Genomic DNA, 12,901 nt, shown 5'->3' with positions numbered 1-12,901 from the left:
ATTTAACTGTTCCCAGTTTTTGAAAATGTAGGTTGATTCAACTTCCTGCTATTATAAATACTGCAGTGATGACCATCTCAGATTAACAAGAGTGCCTTGAGATTCTAGTATGTGTCAGTCCTTGACTGGGTCCTATATACAGGGTCCCTGGTGTCAAGGAATTTACAGTCTAGTCTGGGAGCAAAAAATAGAGTTCTGGGTTAATCCTGAGCTCCTTCCTTTCATCTTTTCAGATTGGCAAAGTGAAAGTATGTATTATACTGCTGAATTTAAAAAGAAAAGAAAAAAACCAGAACCAAGAGGGATGTATATATTGATCATTATTGATATATAACACATAGCTAGATTGGCCTGGACAGAAAATGCGTTGTTAATGATAGCAAATATTATGAGGAGATGAAATTCGAAGAGAAGTTGGTCAAATTTTAGCTTGGCCTGGGAAGAATCTAATAACTGACAATAATCTATACATTTTCCCCTGTTTGGTTTATTTATTTATTTTTAAAATTTATTTATTTTTAAAATTTATTTATTTTTAAATCTATTTATTTTTGACTGCGTTGGGTCTTCGTTGCTGTGCACGGGCTTCCTCTAGTTGCGGCGAGCGGGGGCTACTGTTCATTGTGGTGCGGGGGCTACTCTTCATTGCGGTGCGTGGGCTTCTCATTGCGGTGGCTTCTCTTGTTGCGGAGCACAGGCTCTAGGTGTGCAGGCTCAGTAGCTGTGGCTCGCGGGCTCTAGAGCGCAGGCTCAGTAGTTGTGGCGCACGAGCTTAGTTGCTCCGCGGCATGTGGGATCTTCCCGGACCAAGGCTCGAACCCGTGTCCCCTGCATTGGCAGGCAGATTCTTAACCACTGCGCCACCAGGGAAGCCCACGCCCCCCCCCCCCCCCGCATTTGATTTAAATGCTCTGATTAGAGTTGAATGTTTTTCGTATATCCCAAAGTATGTAAATTTCATTTAAGAATATGTTCTTTAAATTGCAGCTAACATTGGTGGCTGATTATCTGAATTAGTTATGATTTTTATGAGCCTGCTGAGATTTACTTTTCCGCTTGTTTTCATTTTTAAAATCGATTTGAATCTCATGGAAAAATATTCCCAAAAAGGGCTATGAAATTTATAAAACCACAGCAGACTGAAACCAATGTCCTGATGGTATATTTGTGAGTGTGTGATAGGGTATTACTGCAGGGCAGGAGTGGAGTGTACACAGAGAGTGAAATAGGAAACAGCCTATTTGAAAGATGCTTTCAGACACCAGGACTGTGGGATTAGAATGAAGTGTGTGTACACTTCCAAACCTAAGCCTTGGAAGTGTTGGTGTAATAAGGACTTTGCTCGAGTCTTGGCAGAATGATCCAAGGACATCCTGTCTGCTGTGAACAGGGACGCATCTCAACCTTGCTTTCTTCTTTCAGATTGATGACGCCAACAGCAGCCTTGAGGAGGTGATGGATGAGGCTGATGCCATCAGCTCTGTGAACAATCTGGGAAGCAAGCAAGCCTTGCATGCAGATTACCTGGGTTCTGATTACCAGACAGGACAGCTGTACCCGTTCTCCCTCAGCAGTGACCCCGACACGGCCACGTTCACTCTCACAAATGCAGCTCCAATGACCCCATCCTTCCAGAAACGGTGGTACGTGAATCTCAACAGCCTAATGGACCGGGCCCTGACCCCACAGTGTGGCGATGGGGAAGAGCTCTACATCATCACAGGTGCTGTGCCCTCAGACCTCAAGGTCAAAGACAAAGTGACCATCCCGGAGTTTGTTTGGCTGGCAGCCTGTTGTGCTGTCCCTGGAGGAGGTTGGGCCATGGGCTTTGTCAAGCACACCCGGGACCGAGAGGTCATAGAAGATGTGATGGTGAAAGAACTTGAGAAACTGCTTCCATTCAAGCCTCAGCTGTTCCAGAACAACTGTGGGGAAAGTGAACAAGACACAGAGAAGATGAAAAAAATCCTGGAAATGGTCAACCAAGTCCAGGATGAGGAGCGGAGGGTAGACTCTGAAGGGGACTCTGGGACCCTCTCCAGCACAAGGAGTACCAGGTCCACTCTGGTGCCTCCAGAGGCATCTGGGGAAAGGAGTAGCCTTTTGGGAAAACTCTTGGGCTTCACTGCTACCCCATTCATCAAGCTTTGCCAATTAATTTATTTCCTTGCAGTCAGAATCCTGAAGTACCTTGTGTATTTCCTGTGGTACGTCACCAAACAGGTGACTCATGGTCTAGAAAGTTGTCTTTACCGCCTGGGGTCAGCCACCATCTCCTACTTCTTGGCCATTGGGGAGGAGTTGGCCAGCATTCCCTGGAAGGTACTCAAAGTCACGGTCAGGATCACCAGGGCCATTCTCCGGATCCTTTGTTGCCTGCTGAAGGTTGTTTGCCGTATCGTGGGCATCCCTGTCCGAGTCCTTGTGGATGTGGCCACTTTTCCTGTGTACACCATAGGCGCAGTTCCAATTGTGTGCAGGGACATTGCAATGGGCCTTGGTGGCATCATCTCTCTGTTCTTTGACACTGCTTTTGGCACCATGGGTGGCCTATTTAAGGTCATTTTTACTGTCGGCAAGCAGATTGGCTACAAGATTACTTTTGACAATCCTGGGGAGTTATAGAAAAAAAACTGAGTGCCCAGTCACAGTGAATTTGATTTTTTTTTTTTTTTAAATAGAGAAAGGTGGAATATTTTGCCTATATAATGGGTTTCTGTTCACTGTCAATTATCGTAATATTTTAGCCTTTGGTGGGGGGTGTCTGCCTGTTTTTGCAAAGGAAGATGATACAATTTTGACTTCACCCAAGAGAAGTGTTCAAGGTGAGATTATGTGTAGGTCGCCTGCTGTGATGTGGGTGAACTTCCAAGCCATCACCTTCAGTTATTCACTCTGATACAGGTGACCATGTGAGAGACTCAGGTGTTCATTTGTGATAATTAAAAATTACAGGAAAGGAGGACAACTTTAAACCAAAGGCTTTCCAAGAAAAGTAGAAAGGAGTCTTGTTCCTCCTATTACTCTCTGAGACTTAAGGCAAAACTGGTATAAATATTCCTGGCCAATTTGTTATCATTTTGCTTCTTTTTCTCCCCAACTCAGCTGACTTGGTGAGGTAAAGACATGCTTCCCTGTTGAAATCACGTTCTTAGGACATAGAATGTGCTATATCCCTTAGCTTTCCATGGCTCCCAAGGACCTGTAAGGTTGTTTTGTTTTTTTTCTTCAAAGTTGAATTTTGCTGCATTTTTTCTTTTAGGTAATGATAAGCATTTTATGGCAAACGTGGCATAACAAATTCTGAATGCAAGGACTAAGATTGTGTTTGCCCCTTGAATGCTATAGTACAGTCCTCCCAGGTAAAAAAAAGGGAGTGCACAGGTCAGACCCCTGCTCTGAGTAGGTGCTGTAGGTCCGAGGATGTCCTTAGCCAAGCTTGGATTAACTTGACATATATTAAATCTCTGGCTGAGAAGACAGAGCTCAAAGACCTACATGTTAAGCTAATATGAAAATTCATATTCTGCAACATACTAGATCATTCTTTCTTATACTTCAAACAAGTACCCAATACCAAAAGTAGAAAGTAGCAAAACACTCTGACTTCTGTCCTTAAATGATTGCTTTGGTATAAAGGCATAAAAAAGAGCCCCAAAATAAAAACTCTTCTGGCCATCTTGGAAAAAAAAAATCCATATACATATATATAAGTTTACATATGGATAACCTTGATTCAGAATCATTATCTCAGGAAATTATTTTTTAGTGTGTTTGAGGCTAGAAAACATAACTCTCCCATTAATTCAAGTTCTATGTGAGAGCTAATCCCCAATTTTTTGATCAAGCACTTGTCATTTTAAATCTTGCACTGAAAATGATTAACAGGAGGAAGCTGAAGCTCTTAGACTTTGCTCTGCCTTCCACAGCTGAGATGGAATCACCTGGATTTTTCTGAGTTTTCTAAAGAATTGTTGTGGGGTATAATAGAAAATGACCAAGGGTAAACTACTGATTCAGATGCCACCATGCATCTGAAAGTTTGATGCAGAAACTTGGGGTCCAGAAAGGCAACAAGGAGAGAAGGGTGGGTCAACCATTTGCGTCAAGTTGGTGGACAAGAAATGTGAGTGTAATGAGAGTTACATTTTGTAGAAAAATAATTGAATTGGACCCAGAGTGGAAGAGCAGCCAGCAAGCTGCCATCCTGATCAATTTGGGATGAAAGGTAGGGTAGTATGACACCACACTGCGAACGTGTCATAGGGAGCTATGCACCAGATTACCTAAGACTCTTAAGCAGTATTTTACCAACACTTCTGTTGGTGAGCATAAAAATCCGTAGTCGGGCTTTCCTTCGTTTTAGCAGCATGAAAGTACATGGAGGAGCAAGGGTTTGCCTTGGTACTGATGGGTCAAAAACCCTGCTGGATGAAAGAAAGGGAATTTCAGAAGGGACCAGCGAGATGGTCTGACCAAAGCCTCATTTGATGAGGAAGCTGAGGCCTGATGCTAGCTGATGGCATATCAGGAGCCAAGGTCTTCTGCATATGTCCCGTCACACCTGGGATGTCAGATCTGTGGTCCAGCTGCCTCCCTGGACCAGGGCAGAGTTTTCTCCCTCATCCATCAAGCAGACTAGGCTCTGAAGAATCAAATGGGTTTGGCCTATATGATGAAACAGCTAGCCATCCATGCATAAGATCATGCTTACTGCCTCCCATGGACTCGATATCCCCTCAGAGTACTTATTTGCATACTGAAAGACCCAAAGAGGGCATCCATGGTAGCCTGAGTCCCTTGGCACCATGGAAGGAGCAAGGTATTTGAACTGCTGCCTGAGAACCATTTGAAAATGTCTTCCTTTTCAGTTCCAGTTGTTTAGCGTCTTATTTATTTATTATGGTGTGGCCTTTTTTGAAATCTGGAAAGGAAAAAATATCCCTAAGTTTAGGTGGCTGAGACCCTTTGCTCTGGACCACTGGTATTGGCTGTGCCTCTGGTTCACTGGCTCCAGCAGGTGGCTGGACTGCTGGCCTGTTCCCAATGATCTACTTTGGGCTTTTGGGTGGGAGTTTGGGTTGATGAGCCCCATCTCTGGCTTGAAGATTTTTCTGTGGCTCCATTATAGTCTCAGGCCTTTGGGGATGTCAGCCAACTCTTCATCACTATGGAGCTGATTTTCTAGTCTGGATCAGACATGTCTTTGGACACTTTTCTTTTCCATTGTGCCTTTTGAGTGTTTGCTTCTCAGCATCAGCACTTGCCCCTAAATGCAGACGACGGTGTCAGGAGAAGGAACTAGAGTGAAACACTGGTCATTCATTCAGTCATTCATCCATCAAACGTGTATTTGACCAGCAAAGTTGCAGAGGTCGACGATACATGGACCCCATGTTTGAGGAGTTCAAACATCTAGTGGTGAGGACATGGTGCAGTTAGTTGATCCATGTACCACATCATGGTAAGCCTGCAATGGTACTAGCAGCATGAGCCCTGGAGCACAGCAGGAAAAACCACGAAACCATGGACACTGGGGAATCCTTTACAGAGGGTGTGACAAAAGTCAATTTGACATTTTAAAGCTATGTACAATGCTGCGCACCTTGCAATGCTCAATAAAGTAATTGTTGACAATGCATCAACCATTCTGGAAAATATCTAAAGGGGGAGAATCCTGATGGTTGTAATGAGGTTTGGGGGGTTATCTGTGATTTAAATTTTTTTCCCATTTTCTTCTTGATCGACATTAACTCAAGCTGTTTCCACTCCCATCTGGATTCTTTTTTTTTTTTTTTTAAATTTTGAATCACATGTGAGAAAACAGAGAAGGTTAGATCAGTGAAACAGGCCCTGGAACTTCTTTTGCATGTTGTTTCTCGGAAAAGCTATTTGGGACATGAAATATTTGAAGCACCCGGGGCTGACTGCTTCACTGACTCTAAATCACATAGCAAGTTATAGAAACACTCTGATTTGTTTATTCATTAGGAAACCCCCCCAGTGTGAGAAATGACAAGCAGTCTCTGGAGGGAGGTGGTCCTCTCTGTGGCCTTTATTAGGGCACCCAACCCTGGGGTGGAGGTGGCAGGAATTCTTGGCTGCCTTCCCAGTGTGGGCAGGGTCTTATGTGTGATTCTGTGTCTTGTTCAGCATTTCTCCTAAACTCATCACACAGTATGAGCTTTTCAAAATGTTACACTATGAGCCATATAGTGTGGACTCCTTGACCTTTATAAATGGGTTCTCAGACAGAATTCTCATTGTCTCTTTCTGTTGTTATTTACTCCCAGATTATGGCTTGATTTCTAATAATTACACTCCAAACCTATTGCTTTTAAGCTTAAATTTCAACAAAGAAAGCACTCATGACCACTTGTCCTCATTGATTGTGTGCAGTGAGTAGGAGTTCACAGAGAGATGCTCTCAGGAGGAGATCAAGGTCACTCCTGGAGACTGTGTTGCCTAATGGTTAAGAGCGCAGGCTCTGGAGCCCAAATGACTTAGGCTTGAATCCTGGCTTCACTGCTTAACAACCATGTGATATTGGGCAAGTTACCACCCAAAGCTTTAGCTTCCTCGTCTATGCAATGGGGCTAATTATTAGTACCTACCTCAGAGAGTTGTTATGAAAATTCAATGAGTTAATGAAGATAAAACACTTATCCCCATGCCTGTCACATGGTGAGTGCCCAGTAAATGTTAATAGTTGTCGATATAGCTATTGGTCATAATATCCATACATCTTGGATGAAATGATGAAGTTGCCTTAGACCTCAGAATGTTTCTAGATCAGAGCTGGAAGGGTTAAAGTACAGTCTGGGAGTTGAGGTTATGAATGAAAATGAAGGAATCCAGAGCCTCATCAGTGGTGTCAAGATACTGAAGAGACAGGCGACGGCTGGACCTAGAGTCTAGAGAAAGGAGATTCTGAGAGCAGGAACTCTGCATGTTTTTTAGCACCTATTCAGGAAGGGAGGCATGAGCGTTTCTGGTAGCATTTCCCCTCCAGACCCTTCCTTGCTAAGTCCATAGTTTTATAACAGACTCAGCTTCCCAACAACCCTATTACTTGGAAGAGAGTTAACTAGACAGAGAGCATGTACACATTAGCGGCTGAAAAGGATGATGACCCTCCCTGTAAATAGTCAATACTATTTATTCTTCAGCCTCTTATGAGTTAAGACATTATGAATTAGTGCCCGAAGACTAACTGATCCTGGAGTATTGATTAGATAGAATTTCTGGGCCCTCATAGTTAATCCTTAGACCTTGCACTAGAATGACCACCCTCCTTCCTCCACCAACTCGCTCTCACCAGGTACAGCCTCCAAGAGGCCCTGCCTGTCAGCCTCAGTGCCATCCTTGGGTGATTTCATCCCATCCAAAGCAGATGCTGACAACACATTTGTACTTTGGCGGCTTGAGTAGGATATAAAACTGCATGCTCGGGCTTCCCTGGTGGCGCAGCGGTTGAGAATCTGCCTGCCAATGCAAGGGACACGGGTTCAAACCCTGGTCTGGGAAGATCCCACATGCCGCAGAGCAACTAGGCCCGTGAGCCGCAACTACTGAGCCTGCGCGTCTGGAGCCTGTGCTCCGCAACAAGAGAGGCCGCGATAGTGAGAGGCCCGCGCACCGCGATGAAGAGTGGCCCCCGCTCGCCACAACTAGAGAAAGCCCTCGCACAGGAACGAAGACCCAACACAGCCAAAAATAAATTAATTAATTAATTAATTTAAAAAAAAAAAACTGCATGCTCTCTCTGAAGATGGCATACCTTTCAAAAATGAGATTATTTTTATAAAGAAGAATCCATACTAATCAAATGAACCAAAAGATAATTTTGGTAAATAATTAAGAAATTATAAGAGGTCTACTTATTCTCTGTGTCCTAACTTGGCCCACTTAATGGATCACTCTGGTTCAAACATTAAAATTAGAAGGGTCATGTTGGCAGATGCCCAGAGCTTGTGGACTTAGCTCCTGAACCACCCTTTTCACTGGCAAGTTCCACCCCTCTTCTTGACCACTTTGCCAGATATCTTTTCATCCCTCTGCCTCCTGCTGTAACTGATGCACGTATTAGGTACCTTCCGAGTTTCTAAGATTTGACCCTTCAGGACCAGTCTTGCTTCATTTTATCTTGATCTAGTTACATCCCCAGAGAGATCACTTTTCCAACCAGAGCGCCTTCCGATGGACAGTTCCTCAGGCAGCCCTAGCCAGGAGGGGTCCTGCCTCATGGGCACTTACACAACCTGAAGGCTCCTGGGCAGTGGGAGAGGTTCATGAGGGTAACAAAAGGGCTTTGGCTCATGCAACAACCCAGAGCTAAACTTATATGAGTCTAACTGGCCTGACACCCTTCTCCAGGGAAGACCTGTGAACCTGAGCCAGAGGGCTGGTGTACACTTGTTTACTCTGTAAGCAAGAGGAGAAGAATGTGTGATGTATAGTGGAACCTTGTACGGGATAAATAATAGCTTTGAGAAATAAGAAAAAGTGTAGAAAAAGTATAGAAAAATGTAATTCATGCTTAATGAAAAGGGCTTTGAGAGTAAAATAATTTGGTGGCGGTTGGGATAAGGTGATACCTAGAGATGTTTCAAACCAGCTCTCATTAAGATTCTCATATATGTCTATAAGTCCTTCCTAAATACAAGTATATGTTTGGACACTCCTTGCCCATCTAAACAAGTTTATTGGTTTTCTTTTCATCTGAAGGTGGCAGACTCACCTACATAGAACCCTAGAGTTTGCAGAAGTACTTTCATCTGCAGGGATTCGTCTGATCTTCCCAAACATTGCATACACTGGAGTATTGACAGGTGTACCCACAGTCGTCTAGACTTTGACAGCAGGAGTCTAGAGTCCCTTAGGGAGTATTTCTTTCTCTTTTGGATAGGAAAGGGCACACTTGCTAAGATGGAACAATATTCAGTTAAAAAAAAAAAAGTTTTTTAGGTTTATTTATTTATTTACTTTTTACTTTATGGGTGCAGAGAGAAGTTCCATCCAGTACCGTACGTATCAGTGCTACTCTGATTTGGAACGTCACTATCTAGAACCATCCTGAAGACTCCGTGTTATAGGAGAGGCCATGTCCTTAAAAGAGCTTCCAGGATTTCAGGCATCTTTGGAAGAAAAAAAAGGAGCTCAAGATCAAATTTGCCCTGAATTCTGCACTTCAGTGCTTCTACAAAGAGTTACGGTATAGGGCTTGGGGTTGGTTTTGTTTGTTGTTTGTTTGTAAGCCTGCACTCTGGATTCTGTAGACCCGGGTTCAACTTTTAGTTCTCCTATGACACTTTTGGGAAAGTCTCCAAACTTCTGTGAAATTTAATGGCTTATCTGTAAAATGTGGTTAATAATAATATCAACCTCAAAAGGTTTATGTAAGAACAAAATGAGGGGAATTCCCTGGTGGTCCAGGGGTTAGGACTCGGCGCTTTCACTGCCGAGGGCCGGGATTTAAGCCCTGGTCCGGGAACTAAGATCTTTGCAAGCCGCGAGGCGAGGCCAAAAAAAAAAAAAAAAAAAATCAAAAGAATCAAATGGGATAATATGCTTTGTAAACTATAAAGTATCACAGAAATATAAAGATTTATTATTATAGAAGGCTCCAGGTTTGGTTCTTTTTTCTGAAAAATCAGTGCATAGTTCTTTTTTAAAAAAGGTGAGTAGACACAAATGAAAATTAAAGCAGTTATCCAGAAAGTGGACATGGCTTAGCCAAAAATTGGGTTTGACGGTAAGCGTTGTACACTATGCCCTGAAAAGGCTCTGAACTTCAGGTCCTCAGAATTCTGCCTCTTGTCTATCCTTAAGTTCTATGTTCTTCTTATTTTTTTTTAAATTTACTTATGTTATTTATTTATTTTTGGCTGCATTGGGTCTTCGTTGCTGCACACGGGCTTTCTCTAGTTGCCGTGAGCAGGGGCTACTCTTCATTGCGGTGCGCGGGCTTCTCAGTGCGGTGGCTTCTCTTGTGGCAGAGCATGTGCAAGCTTCAGTAGTTGTGGCACGTGGCTCAGTAGTTGTGGCTCTCAGGCTCTAGAGCACAGGCTAAGTAGTTGTGGCACAGGGGCTTAGTTGCTCCGCGGCATGTGGGATCTTCCTGGACCAGGGCTTGAACCCGTGTCCCCTGCACTGGCAGGCGGATTCTTAACCACTGCACCACCAGGGAAGCCCAAGTCCCATGTTCTTAAAGTCAGTGAAATCCGTCTCCAGTAGACTGCTCTGCACTCACCTCATGCCTGTTTGCTTTCCTCCCGTATGAATCAGCCGAGTCCCTGACATATTAGGCATTAAAAAGAAGACACCCTATGAGTAATAAATAATAAACGCTGAACAAGAAATGGGTGCCAGAGAGTGAAAAGTCTCAGGGGAGTCTCTGAGAACCGGCGGAAACACCCAGACCTCCCCTGGCAGCCTGCCAACGGGAGGCCAGCCCGGGCCTGCCACTGTCACTGTCCCCAAGAACACCAGACAGCAGCTCCTGGGATTATGATTCTGGAGGTTGTCTCAAGTCTCTGATTCCCCAAGCTATTTGTTAATGAGGCTATCCAGGTGTATCCTGTTCATGGCATTTAGAAGGAAACTTCCAGGGAAGTGAAAGTTCCAGGAGTGAGGAACCAGTAGGCTGGTCAAAGGGGAGGGGACCCAGGAGATCTGAGTTTACTTCCTGTGAGTCACGGCGCCTTTTCTGGATGCCATCACAGGACCGTCTTTAGGCTCTTGCCAAATTGCAAGTAATAAATCTTTGCTTTTCAACAAGTACTTTCATGTCAATGAGTCACAGAGATTAAGTTTTATCAATTTCTCTCTCCTATTTGAGGGTTCCCCAAAAGTCGGAGACATCTCCTGGGACATTATTGGGACGACAGCAGAACATCATCACCATCGTCATCATTATCACCATCATCATTATTATGATTGTCATCAGTTCTTCCCCGACTTGCAAAATTGATGAGTGGGGTTACCCTTAGGTGGCAGCCAACCTCAGAGCATTTAAGAAATGTCGTAACACTCAAGCTCCCAAATAACCGCCCTGCTTCCACCCCCAGCAGCCTGCAGTATTGCCAGAAATCTCCCCCCTTGGCTCCCTTCCCTTAGGCTGTCTCTTTCCTATGAAAATACGAAGAGCAGCCCATTGTGTTAATACTAGCAACTTAGAATAAATGATCCTATGAAATCCTTCCCACTAGCTGGATCAACTCCCACAGGCAGTAATTGTTTTGCCAGGTGAGAGGCGTGGTGGGAAGCACTGTGCTGAGAGGGTCAGGAAGTGCCTTAGACCAGCTTCCCACGGGGATGGAGCCTGGCCTAGGCGAGCCCTGTATTGTGAGGGCTAGGGACAAAGTGAGGTGTCCTCTAAGATCTTAGAAGTAATGACAACAAATTGCTCTCTACTTGTCAAATAGATCAGCCCATAATAGATCAAAGTAGAAATATACACCTGAAAGAAGGCTCATCACCTGTAGCGTGCTAGTTAATGGTGAACAACCAGCTTGCTGAGGGGAAAAAAAGACCCTGATTTGTAATGTTTGCCAATTTCTCTGGTATAAACACCCTCACCATGCCTGATTTCCAGCTGCCAATGTAACACCACTGAAAGCAGAGTGGGGAAGAACACAGTCTGCTCTCCGGAGCTGGCCACACACACCGCAACTCCAGAATCCAACTGAGGGCATTACGACATGTACAGAAAAAGTGTTTCCAGCACAAAAGGAGGTGTTCAGTCATCGTATGGCAGGGAAAGAAAATTCGCCGAGACAGACACTGACTATGCCCAGATGAGTACTCTCCAGGAGAGAACAAGGCTTGGCAATTTGAACTTTGGATATTTCCAAATCCAAAGACTACATCACCTGCCCTGCAAAATGAATGCATCATTATTTTGGGCTCAACGCCATTAAACTTCGACCTACCTAACACCTCTTTTTTCTATCCCATTCCCACCAAAGAAACTTTTGATTGTGACCTGGCTTCAGAGGATGGTTTACCTCCAAGGCGAGTGTACACCGAACACATAGACTTCAACCCCCCTCGACAATGCTTTATTTCAGCAAAGTTTTTACAAAGTGGCTTTGAATTATGTTTCGATTTCCTGTGTAGCTTAAGAACATAATGTATTAAGATGCTGACGGAAGTGTTCCAGTCTACAAATCAGTTCTATTTTTCAGTGTAAATTAATAAAATATCATAGTGGTGTCCCACTCAATCTCTCATGTGTCCTAGTGTAAATCCCTTTCTAAAAGCCCATCACTTCTGGAAGCTCATTAGAGCCCACATCTGAGTTTTCAAATATGAGAAAATACCTCAGGGTGCGGTGTCCAAACCAACACAGAGAATTCTACACAGCCCTGGTTAGCTTCCCCTGAAACGTCATGGCCACCTTTCCATCTCCTTCCTCAAGACTCACTTCTTAACACTGTATTCTCTCTCCATGAATCAGATATCATGAGGATGTATTGAAAATCAGTGAAAACTCATTTGCTGCCATCGTACTTCAGATGGCAAAATGCATTTGTCAGGATCCTTTCGTTGCATGCAACAGAAACCTCTTTGAAGCTAGCCCAGTCCCAAATTTACTGGATCATGTAACAGAAACTTGGAGAGGGTCTTTTGATATCAGGGACTCACATGATGACAGAATTCTATCACACTATGTTGTCCTTATTCTCCCCTAGAGTAGATGGTCTTTCTTTGTACAGCATGGAGCATGGTCACAGGCAGCTCTGGATATTCATCCTTATGGCCGCATATCTAGAGAGGGAAGGAAGCTTCTCTGTTAGCTCTGGCTTGGAAAATCCCCAGGGAGTTATTTTTTTTCTTTTTATTTTTTTTGCCCAGTTGGGTACATTCTTGGGCCAATCACTGTGGCCAGGAAGACATG

At 44.0% G+C, this 12,901-nt stretch overlaps 1 protein-coding gene across 4 annotated transcripts in view; it reads left to right on the top strand.

Annotated features, from left to right (window-relative positions):
• The window catches only part of ENDOD1 (endonuclease domain containing 1), a 36,837-nt gene extending 24,632 nt beyond the window's left edge, over nt 1–12,205 (top strand). The window contains exons 2-4 of one of the 4 annotated variants that reach the window (XR_009702388.1): nt 1,423–2,825; nt 9,006–9,214; nt 10,841–12,205. Coding sequence is in view for 1 of the 4 variants with exons in the window: in XM_061204037.1 (XP_061060020.1) it covers nt 1,423–2,625 (1,203 nt within the window). In the remaining 3 variants the exon portion in view is untranslated. Of the gene's footprint in view, nt 1–1,422; nt 6,258–9,005; nt 9,215–10,840 lie in introns of those variants that run through there. The other 3 variants (XR_009702390.1, XR_009702389.1, XM_061204037.1) reach the window with 3 other exon arrangements.
• The last annotated feature ends 696 nt before the right edge of the window (nt 12,206–12,901 follow it).

Source organism: Eubalaena glacialis, chromosome 10 (assembly GCF_028564815.1).
Source record: "Eubalaena glacialis isolate mEubGla1 chromosome 10, mEubGla1.1.hap2.+ XY, whole genome shotgun sequence".
Lineage (NCBI taxonomy): Eukaryota > Metazoa > Chordata > Mammalia > Artiodactyla > Balaenidae > Eubalaena > Eubalaena glacialis.
Note: the sequence above shows the minus strand (reverse complement) of the source record. Positions and strands in the feature narration are given on the sequence as shown.